At 44.5% G+C, this 22389-nt stretch overlaps 1 protein-coding gene across 2 annotated transcripts in view; it reads right to left on the bottom strand.

The window, feature by feature from the left end:
* Positions 1 to 210: 210 nt before the first annotated feature.
* The window catches only part of LOC147455450 (protein ACCUMULATION AND REPLICATION OF CHLOROPLASTS 6, chloroplastic-like), a 43003-nt gene continuing 20824 nt past the window's right edge, over positions 211 to 22389 (bottom strand). The window contains exons 2-6 of one of the 2 annotated variants that reach the window (XM_086514238.1): positions 3649 to 3879; positions 3272 to 3496; positions 1545 to 2772; positions 1236 to 1366; positions 211 to 1080 (exon numbers count right to left, since the gene is read on the bottom strand). In XM_086514238.1, the coding sequence (XP_086370364.1) occupies positions 790 to 1080; positions 1236 to 1366; positions 1545 to 2772; positions 3272 to 3496; positions 3649 to 3879 (2106 nt within the window). In that variant the 3' untranslated portion in view covers positions 211 to 789. Of the gene's footprint in view, positions 1121 to 1235; positions 1367 to 1544; positions 2773 to 3271; positions 3497 to 3648; positions 3880 to 22389 lie in introns of both variants that reach the window. The other variant, XM_086514239.1, reaches the window with a different exon arrangement.

Genomic DNA, 22389 nt, shown 5'->3' with positions numbered 1-22389 from the left:
GGATGAGCCATTTAGGAGGCTTTTGTAAGCCTTCACTTTTTTCTTTCCTCTTGAACGAGGGCTTTCGGAGATCCTCTTAAGAGCATGCATGCAAGAGAAACCATTTGGGCATTTTTGAAGTTCAGTAGACTACTTCCACACATTCACATACGACTAAGCAGCTCAGAATGTGTTGTGCCAGTTGATTGCGCATAGATGATACACACGAGCAAATGAGAATAACATCAAGCTGGGAAATGAAAACGACTACATCATGTATCCCACCATATGGCCTCAAAGAAGTAAATTATACAGGGTTGTTACGCAATTTTTATCACTTACATCTCTTTGTGGCAAGTTTCAAACCTGCTGCAATGCTACACACACACACACACAATGCCTTTTGGGTGAGGATGTTCACAACGGTGAAGTGGTCTAGATCAACTGAGCCAGGCCTTTTGGAAGTTTGCCTTTTCGGCAGTTCAGCAGGACCACTGGTGGCAATGCACTTGAAGCATCAATAAGACCCACTTATTTTCCAAGAGACTAGACCTTGCATGAGTATAACCCCATGGTAACCGCCAAGCACTTCCCCTATCCACCAACCGTGAAGATCTCGAAGCTTTAAATGCAGCCTTCCCAGGTACTACGCAACCCAGACACTGCTCCACTAACGCCAGTGATAGGGATCTCCTTTGTGCTCAAAACAATGCTTATGTAGATTTAAAGCAAAGGTACTCAGCAGAGATGCCGTTGGAACTCAGAAGTCTTCAGCAAACTTAAGAAATGTGCACACAATTATGTCCTTGATTATGATCTTAAGACAGCACCTGAAGTTATCTTCCAAACACCATTTATCACTGAAAGTTCATATCTGGTTGTGTAAGTGCTATCATATGAATCAATAACTTCCAGTTTGTTCTCATCATACAAATTGGCTGCCTCCCTTAGAGTAGCTTCCACTGTGGCCCTTCTTTCATCGGTACTGATAGTCACACTTTCTATGTTTAAATTGCTAAACTTATATTCCCAGCACCACCCGTTCTTTGAAATATGCCATGCACGCTCACTCCAGCTCTTAAGCATACTCCCTTCCAGCACCTTTCACACGACCATAATCTATGTAAACATATGCCTCCCACTTGCAATGATGAAATTTCCAGAGGTATGGTTAGCTACAGACAACTTATACCGGTCTAATAGGCGTAAGTACAAGCATGCACACACGCATCACAAAGTCAATAAAAAGGTCTCACCTCTGAAAGTTTCTCGACAGCATGATCTTGACCAAGAGCGTGAGCTTTAGCAGCCTGCCATCTCTGAACAAGTTGTTCAGCACGTAAAGCATCCATTTTTGGAGCCTCTTGTACAACATCTGAGATGGGCCCTGCAAGGAAAGGTCAGAAAGGGTCTGAAATTAGAGCTTTTGAACCAATACAGACCGGTAGGAAAAAATAGAAGATGTAACCAAAGAGGCACAACCCTTTGCCCTTTACCTTTTTAACTACATAAACCGGATGATACTGTTTGTTTTACCTCCTACTGGTTAAAAATATAATCTGTACCTTGTGATTCAAGAATCCTCGGAGATGCTACAGATTCTTTTGCAGATTTAAGAAAACCATTGCCTGTGAAGAAGACTTTTCGAGCACCAAAAGCCACAGCAGCAACCAGTGCACCTGCACAAGCAATCTGGAGGAATGAAGCTACTGCACTCTTCTTACTTTGCTTCCCCTCCAGTTCTTCAGATGATTTCCAAGCCCCTCCAGAGTTCTTGCTCTTTTCAGCAAGAGCGCCAGTGACATCAGTTTGAATACCACCAGAGAGGTGCTCCCTTTGTTGCGAAGGGTCGAAATAGCTATCAGAGGCTTCGTAAGTACTGCCGTGTTGGCTCGCACCCACCCTTCCCAATGGAAAGACCTTCTGCAATGTCTCCTTAACACTACCAAGTGCTGCACCTGCACCAGCTCCAAGTTGCACAATTGCCGCTGCCGCTGCCAGAGGAGACTCCCCTTTCTCCAGCTTCTCTAAATAGCTCAAAACTCCTGGATCATCATAATAGTCTCTCAGCTTTACTTGAAGGCTCTCTGTTTCCCGAAAGTTTGAATAAACCACCTCTCTCAACCAGCTCTCCAACAGTTTGCAAAGGCCTGGTAGATAATCACCCTCCTCACTTCCAAATGAATTAGCAATGACGAAATCAGTCACTGCAGGGTCTCTGTAAGGGGAGTTTGCATCATCCAAGCCTAGCCAAGCGCGACAATCATCGAGCTCTCCAAGCAGCAGTTGGCACATTGCCCGCTCAAAGGCAAAATCAAGCTGCAAACTTGCTAGTGGACGGATACCACCAGCCACCAGCAGACTAGAGGACGAAGCATTTGTCCGCTGCAGTTGATGAAAAAGTGTGTCTGCCTCCTGAATTAGATGTGGCTTCTTTGCAGCGAATCCCTCTGCCACATGGGCAAGAGCAACCGTGTAAACTTCCGAACTTTCTGCTGGAATGTTGCTTGGTGTAACTGTGAATAATGCAACTTGCTCTGCAGCTGTCATTCGAGCAAAAGCCTCCTTCATATACTCATCCCTAGTGTATCCAGGAACGCGAGCAAACACCCCACCCTCACCAACAGCCCATAATATGCTCCGTAGCCCCTGCAAGCCCTCTTCACGTTTTCCACTGTGTTCTTTATCTAATGGGAGCGCAAGAAGCTCTAGAATACAACGTGGGTTGATCTGCTGCAGTGTCTCGTCGATCTGCTCCTGCAAACTGGGGGCTAAACTGCTGCCACCCTCTTCCTGTTTTGACAGGAAAAAAGGAGCTGCCTTAAGAATAAGCAAAAAAAATTTGACGTAAGGAGGTTCAGTAAAAATTTTCCTTTCATAATATTAAACCAAGATGCTAATGCAGACAGAAACATTTACATGCTAGATTAACGTAGAATAGTGATCATAGACAAGCTTAGGATAATGATTAAAAAAGATGGTGACTATCTGGCTACTTTTCAGTGCATGATTCACAAAAAAGCGACCACTGCCAAGAGGGTCATAGCCTGGTGGTAGGCATTACTCCAGAAGTATATAGACCCAACACCAATCCCCAGTAACATTCAAGTTCTTTCCAAACCCCCTCCCCCCCATATATACAGTCTAAAGGGCAAGAGCTTAAATGCACACAGCAGCACAGCCCACCCAACCCAGAGCACGTTGAGACATTTGTCACTAGAATTGCTAAGTATATTGACATGGCCACATGCTTCCACATCAAACATGAAATTTCTATGAAATAAGTTTTTACTTGGAGCAATTTCAAGGCTCTTTCCAGAAGCTCGCAACTCCGGACAATTGCAGGAGGTGATTCAGCCATGGCTTCACGAGAAAGTTCCACATAAGCAAGAGCCATTGCCAACACTATATCACGTTGGAAAAACTTGCCAAGCCGTTCACGTAGTAGCTCCTGTCCAACTTGCAGCACTACCTCCATCTCCCCAACCTCTTGGAGCAAGCACAGTGCTCCAGGTACCTGCAATAAATCACATCAGATGGGCAAATCATAAATGCTACCATTCCTAGAAAGCTTAAAGAACACAAATTCAAAAGAGTAATGTGGATCTTTGAAATATAAAACACATATCCAAAGACTCAACAAAAAAAACATCATTAGGCATGTATTACCTTGCTTAAAGGAACATCCACCATCAATGTTCCTGCTGCATCACCTACAAGACCCTCATTATATTCTCCTCGTAACTCTGGATCTGCTAGCGTCTCACACGCTCCTTTTAGAATCTCTTGACGAGAAATCAAGGCATCTTGACTGAAACCTTCCTTTGGCACATTTTTTGCACGAGACTCGTATGCTCTGACAATAGAATCAGCAAGAAAGTGTGTATCTGCACCAAGCACCTGTTCGAGTTCTAAAACTTTAGAGTCAAGATAATCACCATGATCTTAAAAACAAGAACAAAAGAATAACGGGCCCCAACCCTTTTTAATGAGCACAATCCTTCAGATTTGGTCAAATACTTGTGCTATTGATTTGGTCCTATATGTTTCCTATGATGACAGAAATGGCAATTATGATCAATGTTTATCTCACCCTTAAAGCATATTTTAAAAGAGACATCTTCTTCGAGTCATTCTTATCCCCAACTCCTCGATGGCCACGCAAAGTAAAAAAAGAAGTATGAGCTATCACTCACTCATGGTCATATGCTAAAATGGCATGCTTGGCAAGCGCATTCCACCCATGTCCAAACACCAAAACCCAGCTAGTGATACAAAAAACATCACCTCCAAGGAACGCATTCTTGAATGAATCCAAAAAAAGCACAAATTCACTCACAGACTAAAACACTATTTATAAACTATCATAAATTACCCTCTACCACACATAATATATTTAAATAGTACGACATAAGTTAACCACAATACATAAAACGATTACCTCCACACACATAATATGCCTTGAAGCCTTTTAATCACCAACACAAAACGAGAGAAGATAGAGGAGACAAACACTGAGAGAGAAAGAAAGTAAGAAAGATTCATTAATGCCTTCTAGAGGCCGAAGTCTGCCTATGAGATAGAACGGTGTCATGTACGTGTCTACTTGATATCTTGAACAAAGACAAAAGCTTTGATGTACTAGGCCACTATCACAATGCTTTTCTTTTTTATTGTAATGAAGTTAGTGTTCCATATCATGTTTAAAGACGTCTAGTATCCAAAGACACAGTTTGGCTTTCATGAAAAACATCTCTATATTTTTCCACCTTGATGAGCATCTGTTTTGCACGTAGTTTTTGAGCACTTTAAAATGAGATTTTAAAAATTTTGTTGTCACGTGCACATGGCTCGGTGTGCCACGTGGACATGCTTCATCCATTTCCATAGACAATTTTGCACCTATCCCTAGATAGGAGTATCTAGAATCCTAGGAGGATTAGTACCAGCAATTTTGTTAGCCTGTTCGCAGGGCCTGCATGTTCGGACGAGTCCATTAGATTAGGTTTTCCAGTTTTGGAACCCTCTTGCATAAATTGTTTGTACACACGTTTTGACAAATGTTATTACACTATGGTGGGCATCTGGCATGATGTGCATGTAGTTTTAGGCTAGAGGAATCTAATGAGCCATTCCCCGCGTCAATCAAATTCCTAGATCAGCAGATGTGCGACAATTTCACTCGAGCCTTAGCCCTGGTTAAAAACTTAAAAATTAAATCATTTAATGATTTAATTTGTTGGGTTGGTGGACAGTTTGCCCTACCTCAACCTAAAGGAGTTTATAACTAGCAGATTAGGCCCATAAAGGGAGCATCAAGCCTAGCGTTTCCAAGCATTGTAGCAAGCGCCAGAATCAGCCCAACATTTTGGAGATAAGAGCAGCCCAACGTTTTTGGAACCAAATTTGCTAGCATTTTGCAGATTTCAGTCTATCGCAACTTCTCCCCAGAAAATCAGCCCTAGCGTTTTCAGTTTTCAGCCCTTCCCTCACCGGATGGCTTGGATCTGGCCTCGCTAGCCTCTTTGTCGTGGTCCAGTACTTCTGCAACCCTCTTTGTCGTGGTCCAGCACTTCCGCAACCCATCGAGCCTCTACTCGGCCATTCCCCTACCGTCATGGAGTGCTCCCATTCTGTCCATCATCGGCATCATTGAGATCTGCATTTTCAACCCCTCATTCCTCTCACATCAGGAGCGCAATTCAGCCCCAAATCTACCCCTTGATGGCCATCCGCAATCCCACATCGAGAAGGATCCAAAGATGCATCGAATCAACCCCAGAGGTGCCTCGTCTTGAGGAGTTACGCGGCGACATTCACCATTTGAGTCAGTAGAGTCTCCACTTGAGGTATTGCATGCGTGTATATTTCATTTACGCAATCAAAAGCAAATACCACATCGGCAACAGTGTGGGAGGCTCTTGCGAGGGTTGGTTGGGACTCATCAACTCTCTCTCTCTCTCTCTCTCTCTCTCTCTCTCTCTCTCTCTCTCAGGGCAATGGAGGGAGAAACTAAAACCAAAGCTAAGCCCAACAAAGAAGCTTCCTCCCACGAAGCCACACTCAAGCAGAGTAAGACACTATGAGAGAGAGAGAGAGAGAGAGAGAGAGAGAGAGAGCTCTTGTACTAAATGTTCTGACTGCAGATTCTTCGACTGAATTCTTTTCGGAAAACAAGAACATTGTAGGTTTTGATACCCAAGAAAAAGTTTGTATACCACAGTAAGAGAACTTGTCGAAAATGCTCTTGATTCTACAAAGTCAATCTCAGAACTGCCAGTGGTTGCGGTGACAATTGAAGAGATCAGCATATCTAAGTTCAATAATTTGATAGGCCTTATAGATCGAGAGCGGATATGATGATTATGAGAAAGAAAAAGCACGAGAAGTAAGCTCTCTCTCTCTCTCTCTCTCTCTCTCTCTCTCTCTCTCTCTCTCTCTCTCTCTCTCTCTCTCTCTCTCTCTCTCTCTCTCTCTCTCTGTTTTTGCTCGAGCTGCGCAGACACAGAGAGAGCCAGATGAGAGGAGAGGCTAGCCACTCTCAGAGATGGATCACAGACTTCTTTAGAGCGGACATTGGGCAGCCAGAGGAGCAGCTACCACAACAAATCTCACATTCTCCTCATACCAGAGGTACACTGATCGATCGAGTGACTGAGCTGGGGAGATCCAGACGCCAACGACTGCATAGGACTACACATCATCGACGGAGGCTGCATCAGAGGATTTGGATCAATTTGGCCCAACGTGCCCGGCACCCGGTCAAACTACTGACCATGGAGGAGATAAATGAGATCCGCCAATGACCGATGATGGATCTCCTGTGATTTAGCTCTTTTTGAGGATACCCCCACATTGTGTTGTATTAGCCCTCTTTCACTACTCTCACCTCCCTATTCATATCCTACACAATTCCAGCTAGCTGCTTAGCTCGCATCTAGCAGTTTAGGATTTATTTTTGGTACTTTTTGGTACTCAGACATTGTATCAGATTCACCGCATTGTAACTTTTTGGTCTCATAGGTTATTTTCGCCTTTTGAAGACGTTAATAGAACTTTTTTATTTCATTTCATTTCTCTCTGTGCGCAATGTACCGATGGGCCAGTAAGCTCTCTCTCTCTCTCTCTCTCTCTCTCTCTCTCTCTCTCTCTCTCTCTCTCTCTCTCTCTCTCTCTCTCTCTGTGTGTGTGTGTGTGTGTGTGCGCGCGCGCGCAATGTACAAATGGGCCAGATGCGCTCAAATCTGTTGTTGTTGTTGTTGTTGCTCTCTCTAAGGCAGCGCTCTCCACAGCAGGTCAGCAAACCACATCAGCAAGCAGGTAGAGGGCCACGCATGTGGGTACTGCAGGTTATTTGCGCTAAAAAAGCCACGTCTGACTAAGGGTAAAGTTTGGCGTGCAATGGGCTGTAAACGGCCAAGGTCTTACACAGCACGACAGCTTCTCCAGCACTGCACAAACGAGGAAACCATAGAGCACTACCACAGGGGACAGACAGCGCAAGTGTGAGGAAACAGGTTCCACATGGCCGTGTTGGTCGTTGGGGAACACGTCGTGAGGGCTGCGCAGGTTGTGGCGGAGTACACAGATTTCAACGTGGCAGCTCGGCACTGCTCTGTGGTGCCAGGAGGTCACATGAGGCAACAAAAGATTGGTCGCGCTAGGCAGCATCAGTAAGACAGAAGCCTCACACGAGGTGCCTAAGGATGGACCAATAAGCCGCCCTCGGAGATGACGATATCTATGAAACCCCGCTTAAACCGAAAATGACAGTTAGGCGGAGGATTCGAGAGAGCACACTATCGTCAAGTTCTGTGAGAGCAAAGAAACTTTCTAGAGTCAAAGATGACTTAATGTTTGAGAAGTACAGTTGATGATTAAGGCGGAGCTGAGCCTTTTGAGGGGTGACATTGAAAAAGAGATGTATGCAAATGCGGAGACTTACAAAAAAGCTATGTATGCAGATGTGAGGAAAGAATTGAACAAAGAGATGCTTAGTAAGTGTGACGAGACATACACATCATTGAAGGCCGAAATGCAGACGATTGTGAGGGTGAAAGTGAATGTAATGGAATGTGTGATGCAAAAAAGATTAGAGGATGCACTTGCTACGTTTGAATCCTGGAAATAAAAAATGGAAGAACGCATGAATGAAAAGGATGCATTGATCGAAGCACTTGAGGGAGACCTCGTAGCTTGCAAAAATACCCCCGCAAAGGAGGGAAACAATCAACCCTCAATGATAAAGGAGCTCAAATGCATTAAGGAGCAGGTGAAAACTCTAAAAGAAGAGGAAGAGCAGAAGGAATTTTCAAAACACAAGAGAAGGTTGATAAAGCTGATAAGTGAATCGAGGTGTTAGGTGCAACGGAAATGAATGTTGCTCTTTCTCAAGATGAGTGACCCGATCGTGCTCAAGGTTCCTTTTACTTACGGAAGGGAGAGCCTCTGTGCCCTTAATGATAGAGTGCAAGTTATCACAAACAAAGTGAATAGACTCTGTGCGTGAAGGTGCTAAGACTGAGATAGAGAGAGAAGAATACGACACCAGGGAGTTGTCAAACCCTCCTCCAAGGGCCCCTCTCTCGATGGTGAGAGAGGTCTATGCTATTGATTGCACAAGAACTGGTACAAGATGCTGATGCAAAGTGCGACTAGGATGAAGTCGACGGCGAAGACGGGCTGAATTTACTGACTGCTGGAAGGGCGAAATCTGCTGCCTTCTGTGCTGCTGAAAACACTGCTTTAATGCTGTCTGAAAACGCTGATTAAGGTTGTCTAAAAGCGCCGAGTACTGCTGTTTAAGAACACTGATTAAGGCTGTTTAAAAACGCTGAGTACTGCTGTATAGAAGCGCTGCTCTGCTGGTTGTAAACCACTGCTGGGCTGCATATGAAAAACGCTGGTTTGCTGGTCCTGAAAACACTGGAATGGCCTGCTTAGAAACGCTGATAGAAGGCTGCAATAGCTCTGTCCAAGGCTGAATAAACACTGATGCACAATGCTGAAAACGCTGATGTTGCTTGGTGGACAAACGCCAGCCTAGGGGGGATCTTGCTTGAGAGAGAGAGGGAGGAACTTGTTGCAACTTGTGTCTGTGTTCTCCTTGCTCTTCTGCTAGATACTGCTAGCCCTATATATTATCTTACTCATTTTGCCCTACCTAGTTTCGCAACAAAAGTCACTTAATAAATAAGTGAAAAATGTCAAAAATAGGGAAAATAGGTTTCATGCACTGGAAACTGCTCCTGATTGATTATGATGGTAATGCTAATGATCATGCTGTGTGCAACCAGAGGATATGCATCTACTTAGTGTGTGGGCATGCATGGTCTGCGAACAGACTCACAAAAGTGCCAGAACACTTCCTATTTTAGACTGACTTGACTGAACTGAACCCTGGTCATGTTGTAGCTTGTCCACGGACACATAAGTTTCGATGTGTCACGTAACATCCCCTCCTATTTAAAGTGAGGTACTGGTATCGAGTTGCATGGCTTCCTTGTAGTCTGCCAACAACTCTGGGTAATCTTTGAAAAACTCTTCGTCGACCCACACTGCTTCGTGGATTCCTCGATCCTTGAACTTCAAAAAGTATCGTCTCACTTGCTTCTTTGAACCATGTCGAAACCGATGCAACAACACTTGCTCCGGCTCCATGACTTCCGCTTCATCGATGATCTCCGGTTCTTCTTCTTCCGAAATGTCCTGTGGAGACGTTCCTTGAAACACTTTCAACCAAGAAACATGGAAAACATTGTGCATTGACCATGAGTTACGCAACTACAATTTCATTGAAACCTCATTTATCTTTTTAATGACTGAAAATGGACCATACATCCTAAAAGACAACTTGGAACACTTCTTTATAACTTGCTTAAGACGTTGTTGCTTCATGATTCTTAAATACACCCAATCCCCTTCCTTGATCGAAAGTTGAAACATCTTGACGATGCCTTATTAGCCTACCGTGAATAAGATTCATGAGCCTTGCTTAGGCGAAGCTTCACACTCTCAGAAATCTCATCCAATGACTGACTTTCAGCATTGGCATCAGGCATTTGACTGATCGAGCGAGTCAAAAGTGACTGGAATGGACGGCCAAAAGCTACCTCATACGGCGTTCGACCAATGGCAGAGGAAAAAGAGTCATTCAAAATAGCTTGACCCGATGGGAGATAGAGCTCCCGATGAGACTGTTGATCATGCGCATATGACTTTAAAACATCAAAAGCCAACTGATTGTAAATCTCTGTCTGACAATCTGATTGTGGATGAAAAGCAGATGAAAAATTCAACTTAATGCCAAAATTTTCAAAGAGTGCGCACCAAAAATTGGACGTGAACTTAACGTCATCCCTATTTGAAACAATTGATTTTAGCAAACCACAGAGGGGGTATCAATGCTTAATGAACAACCGTGCTACATCTTGTGCAATGACTGTGGCTTTACAAGGAATCAACATGCAAAACTTGCTGAAACGATCAACAATTGTCAAACATTGAGCGTTCCTTGAATGCAAACTTGGTGGGAGGTTAGTCACAAAATCCATGGAAATATCTTGAAAAGGTCCATCGGGAATAGGCAACGAAAGCAAGAGGCCTTGTTGCTTACCCCGAGGAGCTTTTACCTTTTGAAATATAGGGCACTGTGTGACATAACAAAATACATCCTTTCGCATTTTAGGCCAATAAAAGAATCTTTCTATCTTTTCCAACGTGGTGTTCATTCCCCTGTGCCCACCCGTGAGAGAATCATGTGCATCATGCAATATGGTTGGCTTGAGAGAGGGCAACACACATAAACGTTGACAAAAATACAACAAATCATCACGAGTGAGATAGTTGCTTGGCCCTTGGGAAGCAAGAGCCTACAACCATTGTTTACCAAACTCGGAATCCGCATATTGGTTCTTCATGCTGTCAAAAGACACACCCTGAATAGAAACTGTGGATCTTGACTCAAGAGCCAAAATCTGTCCTTTGCGACTCAACACATCTGCAAGAGGGTTAGCTTTTCGAGGCACATACTCAATCAAACCTCCAAATTGCTCAAAAAATTGTGACCACAGTGCTTGGCGATCACTCCAATGTACACTAGGTATAGACTGGAGCCACTTGAGGGCTTGATGATCTGTGCGAACTGTAAACTCTCTACCATACAGAAAATACTTCAATGCTTAAGAGAGTGAATGACAGACAAAAGTTCTTTATCATAAACTGAATAGTTCTTTTCTGTACTATTGAGCTTCCGGCTAAGCAAAGCTACAGGACGACCATGCTGCTGAAGCACAGCGCCGATGGCGACATTGCTCGCATCCGTCCATACCCCAAAGGGGTCATCCCAAGAGGCAAGGATAAGACACAGTGCTTCTGTCACCGCAACCTTGAGAGCTGCGAAAGCCTCAATGGCTGCTTCGGGCAAGTCGACGCGCTGACGACGAGTCTTTACCCCTTTCAAAACATCAGTCATAGGTGCGGCAATGCGTACAAAATTCTCTATGTACGAACTATATGTCTGACATAAACCAAGAAAAGAACGCACATCATATACAGTTTTGGGCAATTTCCAATTACGTACCTGTTCCACCTTCATGGGGTCTAGCTTGACGCCTTCAACAAAAATGATATAACCCAGATAAGTAACTTCAATGAGAAAAGACTCAGATTTCTTAGCTGCAATGTACAACTAACACTCATCCAAACGGGTTAATACCCTTTCGAAATCCTTTTCATGTTGTTCCCCCGATGCAGAAAAATGAGACTATCATCAAGAAAGATAAACACACATACACCAACCATATCGCCGAAACGGCCTACCATGAGATGATTAAACGTACCCACGGCACCTGTCAATCCAAAAGGCATAACAACATACTCCCATTACCCTTGCTCGGTGCGAAAAGCGGTCTTGAAGATGTCGCCTTTGAATACCCGTACCTAATGGTATCCACTCTTGAGATCGACCTTATTGAAAACCTTTGCCCCATTGAGCCTATGAAGGATATACTCAATGCAAGGCATCGGAAACTTGTTCTTGACGGTCATCTTGTTCAATGCCCTGTAATCAACACACAAACGAGACGAACCATCTTTCTTACGGACAAACAAAATAGGAGCAGCAAAAGGGCTTACACTCGGACGTATAAATCCTCGAGCCACCAACTCCGTGAGTTGTTGCTCTAACTCTTCTTCCTGTATCTTGTTCAAACGGTAGGGAGCCTTGTTGATAGGCTCTGCCCCCTCCATAAGCTCGATGCGATGGTCCTCTAGCCTCTCGGTTGGCAGACGGGGTGAAAGATCATCCTGTAAAAAAGATGCTTAAACTTGGTAAACAAATCTGAATACTTGTTTGGAGCCTGAATGCTCTGGAAAACTAGAGCAGCATAGATGAATGCCGCTTGTGCTCCTCGTCGTAATTCACGCTTTACCTACAAATTGAGTAAGTTTGTATATAAGCAAACCTAGGCTAGCACTAATTGGCAGAAGAGGCAGCAGGAGCACCTTGCTCAACAGGCAACTTCTCAACAGAACCCATCAGAAGGCCTAGCATTTTGCAGATTGCAGGACCTGGCATTTTTCCCATCAAGATCAGCCAACGATTTGCTTTGCAGATTCCGGCGACAGCAAGACCACAAGCTTAGCGTTTTGATCCCAGATCTTCACCGCCAGAAGCTTCAACACCTAACGTTTTTGGAGACCCAGCACCTAGCGTTTTTGCAGCGTTTTCAGCCATGGCAGTGCAGCGTTTTCAGCAATGAAGTACCTGCAAGATCAGCCCCTAAAAGAGTAGCAGATTCAGCCGGAAAGACCATCAGTTTTCAGCCTAAAGAAACCTCAGTTTTCAGCCCTAAACCTGCAGATTTTCAGTGGCAAAAGACCTACAGAATCAGCCCCCAAAATCAGCGTTTTGGACTTGTAGCAGATTTAGCCCATAGTGTTTTTGGACAGCAGATACAAGATTGTGGATTTCAGCTCTTAGGTCGGTTTCATCATCCCCGTCATCATCGCCGACATAGCCTAGACTTGCATCAGTCTCATGCATACCGTTTGTACGAGTTTGTGCAATCATAAGTAGACCACTCTCGCCGACGAGAGTGGGACCTTCGGAGGAGGGTTTTACAACGTCTCTGGTGTCGTATCTCTCTTCTCTCTCTATCTCTCAGTCTCATACACTTGCACGCACAGTGTCCATTCACTTTGTTTGTGATCATAGCATCTCTCATTAAGAACGGAAGGCTCTACCTTCCATAAGAACAAAAGGAACCTCGAGCACAGTTCGGAGCACTCATCTTGAGCAAAGCGCAAACATTCATTCCGCTGCACCTAACAGAGGGTTATGCTCACGAAACCATCGAATGCCTAAAAGCATATTATATGCTGAGAGAGGAGATACTACAAATTTTCTGCGGGACACTGTTGAACCGTGAATAACATTCTCCTTTTCCTGATTCTTGTCAAGCTTCGCCTGCACATTAGAAATGAGAGATGAAGAATGAACAACTTCCTCTCCATGAATGGCAATGGGAGAGTCATTTTTGGCATTGAAAGTGAAAGTATTGGCTGCCCAATCAATCAAAGGGTTATGCTCATGAAACCATCGAATGCCTAAAAGCATACCACATGCTGAGAGAGGAGATACTACAGCTTTTCTGCGAAAGGACACTTGTTCCATACCGGGAACCGAAAGGAGATGTCTTGCTAACCTCCAAGCGGGCTTTTTCGACAAGAGAGTCACTTATCACAACATGCATACTGCCTCGATCAAACAATATGACAAAACGCTGACCCTTCACATGACCATAACACTTAATGAGAGACTCATCAATGGGAGGATCATGAGAAACTTGGGTCACACCCGTGTTCTCATTTAGGGCATTAACAGAGGATGTAGGTTCTGTGGGTTCTTTAGGTTTGTTAGATTCAATCTTAGGACATGTTTTCTTTATACGACCCTTGATGTGACAATGATAACATCAACCTTCTTTAGAATAAATGCTTTGTTCTTCTGACGTGATGTATCCTCCAAAAATTCCTTGTGCTGCTTTTTCACATGGGGTGAGCTTAGGTTTAGCAATTGTGTTAGCTTTATCCTTAGAATCATTGTGTGAGTTCTTTTTCGAGAGACTAGAGGAAGATTGGATAGAAGAGTTACCATTCTTACCGTTCTTACCGTTCTCCGGGTTCTGAGGAGTCTGAGAGGTACTTTGAGAAGACTTGTTCTCCTTAGGCTTTCCCTTATTGTGCTTCATCTCCTGTGCGAGAGCAATCGCTACCGCCTTGTTCAGATCGATTGATCGAGTACCTCAACATCATACTTGATATACTCGTCCAATCCAAAAAGAAATGCCTCCTTGCACTCATCATCCGATTTGCGTAATTGGGTGCCGAGATGTAAAACACGGTTAGAAAAAGACATAGCTAGCAAACCATTTTGCTTGAGACTGCACCTGTCGTCCTTTAATCGTGCTAGGTACTGAAGTGGCATAAACCGTGCCTTGAGCTTGTCTTGGAAGTCGGCCCAATTGAAGGAAAGGGACGCGCCTTCGTCGGCTTTCTCTAGGTGCGCGGCCAACTGTGTCTTGCCATGGGTGGTACCAATTGATGGCATCACTCGCAAATTACATGGCTGCCGTCAAAACCTTGCTATTCCTTGTCTTCTTAGTTGTCGCAAAATAAGCATTAAATTGATGTAACCAAGAATGAATAACACCAACATCAATCTTATCGTCTTACTTACTGAACGTGATCTTCTCTGTGACGGGGTTGTTGGAGTTCAAATCTCTGCTGCTTGATGAACCACCAACATCTTTGACCGGCTCGGGTTTCAAGGTAAGTACCTGTAGGACCAACTCTTGCATGCGTTGGTCTCTCTGCGCCTCACGCTCTAACTCCAAGGCCACTCGTCTATCTTTGGCCGCCACACACGCTTGCTCACGCTTACGCTCCAAGGCTAACTGTCTTTCTTCGCGCTCGCGATCAAATTCTGTCTTTCTTTCTTCAGCCGCCAAGCGCACTTGCTCGCGCTCACGCTCTAAGGCTGCCATTCTTTCTTCGTGCTCGCGCTCCAAGGCGGCACGTTGCGCTTCTTGTCGTACCATCATGTCCATCATCATCTTGACCAAAGCCTCCATAGGATTTGGTGCAATCCTTCATGTAGATGGGGAAGGGGGAGGGTCGGAAAAACCTCCTGGTGGGGAAAATTCTTCTTCGCCACCTCCCATCTCCATGTGAAGTATCCATTCCGCTTCAGGTGATAACCATACACTGAAGTCGTGAGTAGTTCATGAGGAACTTTGGTTCTTGGGTTCTTGGGTTCTTGAGGGTCTTGAGTTCTTGAGGTTCTTGAGGTTCTTCTTTAGCTTGCAATCTGTGTTAGATAAGGATCTTCTCTTACCCGAGCTCTTCTCTTTCCTGCGGGCGCACCCCTTGGCGGCCTTGCGCTCATACCAAGGTTGCTTTTTCCCACCTCACGTTGATTGACCGGCCACTAAGTGCACGGTCCGCTCTCAATGAGTGAAAAGAGGCACGAGGGGAGACTGGACAAGCCCTTCTTTCTTGGGTTTCCTGTCACTCTTCAAAAACACGATTAGAAATCGACACACCCAAGTGGGCTTGGGTTATGTGCGACCGCAATAAGCAAAAAAAAATCTTGTGGTTCTTCCCTTGAGTGATACAGAACACTGCCAAAGTTTTGATACCAATGTAAGGTGCAGCCGAAGTGAATGTTCAACTTTGCTCAAGATGAGTGCTCCGAACTGTGCTCAAGGGTTCCTTTTACTTATAGAAGAATGTAACAGACGTGGACACTCCAAGTCAAGAATCAACCACGACAGCACCAATAACCACTTCAAAACAATTCACAGATCACAAAAGATTTGCACTGGCCCGGCGGAGTTCCGTGCCTAGAGATATTGGCCCCAAAGACTGGCGCCCCTTTCAGTATTTCTTTTTACATTAATCAGTTCAAAGTACAAGAGAGTGGGTCGGGATTCACTCTCAGACTCTGCGTCCAGATGCTCTGAGAAGTTAGGCCCTCACCACTAATTTAAATGTTACAAGGGATGCCCAAAAGCAGAGCCCCAAAAGCTTGAAAGCAAAAGCAGATTCTCTCTCTCTCTCAATGAGAGTCAGTAAAAAGCAAGTTCTCTTTTTCTCTCTTTCTCCCAAATCATAGCAAAAAGCTGAGATTTCCGTCGCTCAAAATTTCAAAAAAAAAAATTAATAGCCTCCGCAATTTTCGGAAATTAGGGTTTTTGGCAAAAATTAGGGTTTGCAAGAATTTTAGGGTTTCTAGCAAAAATTAGGGTTTTTCCTGTCCGTAGCCACGTCATCACTTTGTGACATACCTCCCTCTTGAAAGCATTGTAATCGACCGCGATTACGCCTGCAAAACCGACAAAAGCCATAAACCGTCTTAGCAGACACTGAATGTTAGTACCTACATACTAGGAACACACTTCTAGCACATGTACAAAATCGACAGTCACATCACACGACATCACAGGACATCACTAGACATCACATGACATTCAACATTCATTCGGATCTTAGACCATGATTTATCGGCAATGTAGCTAGAAATCACATCTAGGTCCAATCGGGACCTCATCGATGTCCGATTGACTAACCCCTATTGCAACCATGTCTATTTGAGATCAATCAGACCAAAATGTTGCAGTCATTTCGGCTATCAGTTCCTGCACTCACAAGAAGTCAAGAACAAATCAGTATCATAATCAGGAATTCCATTTCAAAAAGTCATCCAGCAGAATACTGTCAGCTATCAGTATCCCTGAAGCTCAAAGAGACATCAGTGACTTTAGTATCAAAATCGAGGCATCTGTTGACAAAGGAGCGGAGTAACTCCCCTCTTGTGCATCCCACTGCACCATATCTCCGGCCAAGCTGAATTTCTGGGTTCCGTTTGGAGTAGACTATGCTAAACCAAAACATCGAGGTAAAGTTTCATAATCCGAGGAGTATCTGCTAGGTCCTCCTCCTCCATCCACTTCGCATCAAATGCAAGAAAGTTTTTGAACTTAACCAAGAACCGCCTTCGGACCTTACCTTTCTTCGTATCGTTATGTGCAAAAATCTATTCAGGAACAAGGATCTCCTCGTTTTCTTCCACTTCGGGTTGCTCATCAGGCTCCCCATCATCAGGCACATCACCCTTAACAGGTTTCAAGAGACTCACATGCAATGCATTGTGAATCCTCAAAGTATCTGGCAGTTTCAATCGGAAGGAGACATCATTTATCTTTTCAGTAATTTGGAAAGGTCCGTAGTATCGCATACTAAGCTTTGGAAAAAGCCTCTCCTTTCCCTTTTTCTTTCTTAGGCGTGCCTTCTCAAAACGTAAGAGCACTCAATCATCCTCCTTCAATTTCAAGTCGCGACGATGGCGATCCGCTGCCTTTTTCTATCGTTCTTGAGACTCCTGCAAAGTCTCGCGAACCTTGGCAAAAGCCGTATCCAAATCTCGCGAATATTCATCCGCTTCAAATATCTAATCTTTTGTGCTCAGGAAGGATGGAACCTTCGCAGCACTTTCAACAATCTCACATGGCGTCTTCCCCATCGAAGAGTGTATCGTGTTATTGTAGGCAAATTCCACCAAAGGTAAGTTCTTTTCCCATTGAGTCTTCTGATCCGAGATACAAGACTTCAATAAATCTAAAACCATTGAATTGGCAATCTCAGATTGCCCGTCAGTCTGCAAGTGGAACGATGACGAGAACTGCAACCGCGTGCCAATGTTCTCCCAAATTGCCTTCCAAAACAAACTCATAAATCTGGGGTCTCTGTCGGAGACAATCGTCTGACACGTGCCATGTATCGGAAAATCATCGTGATCTTTCTGTGTTCTCAAGAGATCAAAAATGAAATCCATTTCAATACTTTTCCAGGGGCGGGTAGGTATGGGTAAAGGCTTTAACAATGCCTGTGCCTTATGCCTGTCAAAATTGACCTTCTGGCATACTAAGCAACTGCGCACAAATTCTTCCACATCCTTTTTGAGTCTCGGCCCAAAGAAGTATCTCTCTACCCCCTTCATGGTGGTAGTAATGCCGCGGTGACTCGTAAAAGGTGGACAGTGGCATTCAATCATAACCTTTTCCCTCAACGGTTGTGTAACGCACAACATAGTCTTTTTCATCAAGTAGCCTTCCTGAAGGGAGTATCCAGCTACTGTCTCCCCATCCGTATCCGTGTTAAAATATCTGCAAAATCTATATCTGTGGCATACTGATCGACCATATCCTCGAAGCTCCTATGATGTATCGCGGAAATAGCCAGATCCAACGGATTCCGAGACAAAGCATCTGCCACCACATTCTTCTATCCCTGCTCATGGACAATCTAGAAGTGAAACTGTGACAAGATGTTCGCCCACCGCATCTGCTTTTCCGAAAGCTGCTTCTGTGACAAGTAGCGCAAACTTTGATGGTCTGTAAAGACAGTAAAATCCGCTCCGAGTAGGTAGTGCCGCCACTGAGTAAGAGCATGGATCACTGCCAAAAGCTCTTTCTCATATATCTGTGCTGTCATCTCCGGCCTAGAGAACAATCAGCTCTCGTAAGCAATGACATGGCCTTCTTGCATCAAGACCGCACCCAGGCTACGACCACAAGCATCACAATATACTTCAAATGACTTTTGCAAGTCTGGCAAGGTCAAAACTGGTCCCGTAGTCAATTTCTCTTTCAATGTCTGAAAGGCAGTCACTTCTGTGGATCCCCACGAGAAAGGGACTCCTTTCTGTGTCAAGATATGCAAAGGGGAAGCAACCTCTGCAAACTTTCGTATGAACCACCTATAGTACGAACATAGTCCCAAGAAGCTTCCAACTTCATGGACATTCTTCCAATCGGGCCAATCACGTATAGTCTCTATCTTGGCCAAATCCACTTGCACTCCTGCTGCTGAGACAAAGTGTCCCAAAAAGTGTATCTCTGAAGCAGATGATCTCAATGTTCTGCCTCATTCTTGGAGAAAACAATGATATCATCAAAGAAAGTGCCAACAAATAGCCTGTACTCTTGAAAAATCCTGTCCATTATCCGGTTAAATGTCACAGGAGCATTGGTTAAACCAAAAGGCATCACCAAAAAACTCAAATAACCCAAAAGTCGTCCGAAAAGCTGTCTTGTAGACGTCTTCTGGCGCGATTCGGATCTGATGATATCCACTCTTCAAGTCAAACCTGCTAAAGCACGAGGATCCCTGTAACCTGTCGAGTATATCATCGATCCTAGGAATCGGAAATCTCTTCTTGATGGTGATTTTGTTGAGAGCTCTATAATCAATGCACATTCTCCAAGATCCGTCTTTCTTCAAATCCAACAACAGTGGAGAGCAGTACGGTGAAGTACCAGGCTGGACAAGACCCTTTTCCAAGAGGTCTTTCACTTGGTTCATAATCTTTTCAATCTGTACTTGGCTCACACGGTAAGGTAGCCGGTTCGGTGACGTGCTTCCAGGTATCAGGTCAATGGTCCGATCTTCAGGCCCTCTAAAGGCAATCGGCATGAGTGTGGAGAAAAATCTTGGCGTTCTTTTGATCAGATCAAAACATATTCAACCTTTATCCATCGTTCAGTTCTCTTTCAAAAGAATGAGTAAAGAAACTGAAGTTCATCAAGTACAATCTCTGAGCCCTTCATTTATCAAAGTCGCTTTCTCGGCCCGATAGTCAACCACGGCGTAGTTCTTGTGGTACCAAGGGATCCTGAGTAGAACGTCAATCGCGTGCCCTGAACACCCCTGTCATTGCAAACGAAGTTTGCCAATGCTCGGTGTAATGGCAACATCCCATCCTGGTGCCAGTCGAACTACCTCCGCCTGTGGCGTCAGTCTGTCGGGCGTAATTCCAAATCGAGCCGCCAATTCCAAGTGAAAAGAAGTTGGCCTTGGCTCCTTCAAAAGAGCTTCCTGATCCTTCACTTTGTCCCAAAAGCGGCAAAGTTTGTACTTTCATTCATTAGATTCGGTGCGGGTCCCATGCCATGTGGTACCGGTTCTGCTTTTCTATCTGCCTTTTCTGCCACGTTCCTCAGCTGCTCTCGAACTCTCAGGCCTGTCGTCGTCTTTATCATTCTGTTCTTTCTGTACCTTTTTAGGGCACTTCGCGGAGATATGTCCATGTTCCCTGCATCCAAAGCACTTCCCCTCTCTAATGAAGCAAGCTCTCTCCTCAGGAGTAAGCTTGGGTCGTGCATCCTTTTTCTTTGGGTTGCTCTTTTTCTTTCTACTTTCATTCCCAGAAGTCTGTTCGGCTCGTTGTGTCATGGCCTCATCTGTGGGGTAGGTCAGACTACCAGAGTGAATGGCAAAGCCCCGCTTCGCATGACTCATCAAGTCTTGAATAGAAGCTGACTTCTGTTCCAAGTAATGATCTCGGATCTCTGTAGGTAGACCCAAGGTAAACCGCTCAATCTGTTCTCTGAACGAGATCTTCTTGAATGAAGAGGCGGGTAGAAAAGAGCTCCAGAATCTTTCACAATAAGCATTTACTGTATCGCTCTTGGTCATCCGAAGATGGTTCCAAGCAGCTCGTATATCTCGTTCAAACTCTTGCGTCAACCAAGAAGAAATAAAAAGCCTCTTAAATTTCAGCCATGTAACTGGCGCAGTCTTGTTTAAAAGAAGCGTGGACCACCAAGTACGAGCATTCCCCTTAAAGTAAGAGACAGCTCTCCGAATCTTGGAGTGCTCTGAATAGCGTCCTCCCGCGAAAGCAATGTCAAACTATTGTACAAAAGACAAAGCCTTCAAAGCATCTGAGTATCTTGACAAAGTATCGAACTTGATCGAGTGGCCACCTTCCTTAAACTCTCGGACTTTCTTGCTTTTATCTTTGAGAAAGTCATACTGGTTGGCTTTGTAAAAATTATTCTTGTTCGCATAGAAGTTTTCATCATCGGAATCTGAGTTGTCTGTAGACGAGTCCTCAGTAGAACTGTCAGTCTCTGGGCGAGACTTAGCCTTCTTTGTCTTTCTCTTGCCCTTTCCGAAGCTTTGTTTCTTGCTTCGCTTTTTACCTTTTCTGTCTTCTTCGCTCGAATCTAAAGAGCTAGAAGAACTGTCAGAAGAAGAAGAGGAAGAAGAAGAACCGGGTACTCCTTCAAATCGAACACGCTTCTTCTGTTTCTTTGCCTTGTCAAATGTCGACCAACGACCCAAATATCCCGGGAAGTCAGTGCCTTTCTTCTGCTTTTTGCCGTGCTTTTTGTCTTCCTTTTGCACGTCGAAAAGCTTAGCAATCCGTGCATCAACCACGTTCTCCAGTTCCTTCTCTATATATTTCTTGGAGGCAGAAGGTTTCTTGAGAGCGGGTTTCGGGAGTGGTATTGTGGTTCTCTGCCACTCCGTCTGTACCTCTTCCAAGAGGTCTAGTTCATATATTTTGCCATCTTCGGGTCCTTGGCAAAATTGAGCATAATCTTTGTTGCATCGCCAATCAATTGACGACGCTCCATCTCTTGCTGCTTCGCCTAAGTAGGCCTAGGCAGGCCATAATCCGTGCTGGAATCTTCGTTGTGATCCCTGCCCGCATCTCCAGATGCAGAGGGAGTCGACTGATCCTTGCGTGAAGCCATAGGTGCCGCGGAAAAAAAATTAATTTGGGATCGGATTTCCCGTAGAAGAGAAATCGGCCGTGCTCTGATACCACTGTAACAGACTTGGACACTCCAAGTCAAGAATCAACCGCGACAGCACCAAATAATCACTTCAAAACAATTCACAGATCATAATAGATTTGCACTGGCCCGGGGGAGTTCCGTGCCTAGAGATATTGGCCCCAAAGACTGGCGCCCCTTTCGGTATTTCTTTTTAATTAATCAGTTCAAAGTACAAGAGAGTGGGTCGGGATTCACTCTCAGACTCTGGGTCCAGATGCTCTAAGAAGTGAGGCCCTCACCACTAATTTAAAGGTTACAAGGGATGCCCAAAAGCAGAGCCCCAAAAGCTTGAAAGCAAAAGCAGATTCTCTCTCTCTCTCTCAATGAGAGTCGGTAAAAAGCAAGTTCTCTTTTTCTCTCTCTTTCTCCCAAATCATAGCAAAAAGCTGAGATTTGCATCGCTCAAAATTTCCAAAAAAAAAAATAATAGCCTCTGTGATTTCCGGAAATTAGGATTTTTGGCAAAAATTAGGGTTTGCATGAAGTTTAGGGTTTTTGGCAAAAATTAGGGTTTCTGTTGTCCGTAGCCACGTCATCACTTTGTGACAAAGGGAGAGCCTTCCGTTCCTTTAGTGAGAGAGTGCAAATGATCACAAACAAAGTGGATAAACACTGTGAATGAAGGTGTTGAGACTGAGAGATAGAGAGAGAAGAATACGACACCAGAAAGTTGTCAAACCCTCCTCCAAGGGCCCCACTCTCTATGGCGAGAGAGGTCTAT

The sequence above is a fragment of the Adiantum capillus-veneris genome, chromosome 6 (assembly GCF_014529385.1).
Source record: "Adiantum capillus-veneris isolate H3 chromosome 6, ASM1452938v2, whole genome shotgun sequence".
Classification (NCBI taxonomy): domain Eukaryota; kingdom Viridiplantae; phylum Streptophyta; class Polypodiopsida; order Polypodiales; family Pteridaceae; genus Adiantum; species Adiantum capillus-veneris.
Note: the sequence above shows the minus strand (reverse complement) of the source record. Positions and strands in the feature narration are given on the sequence as shown.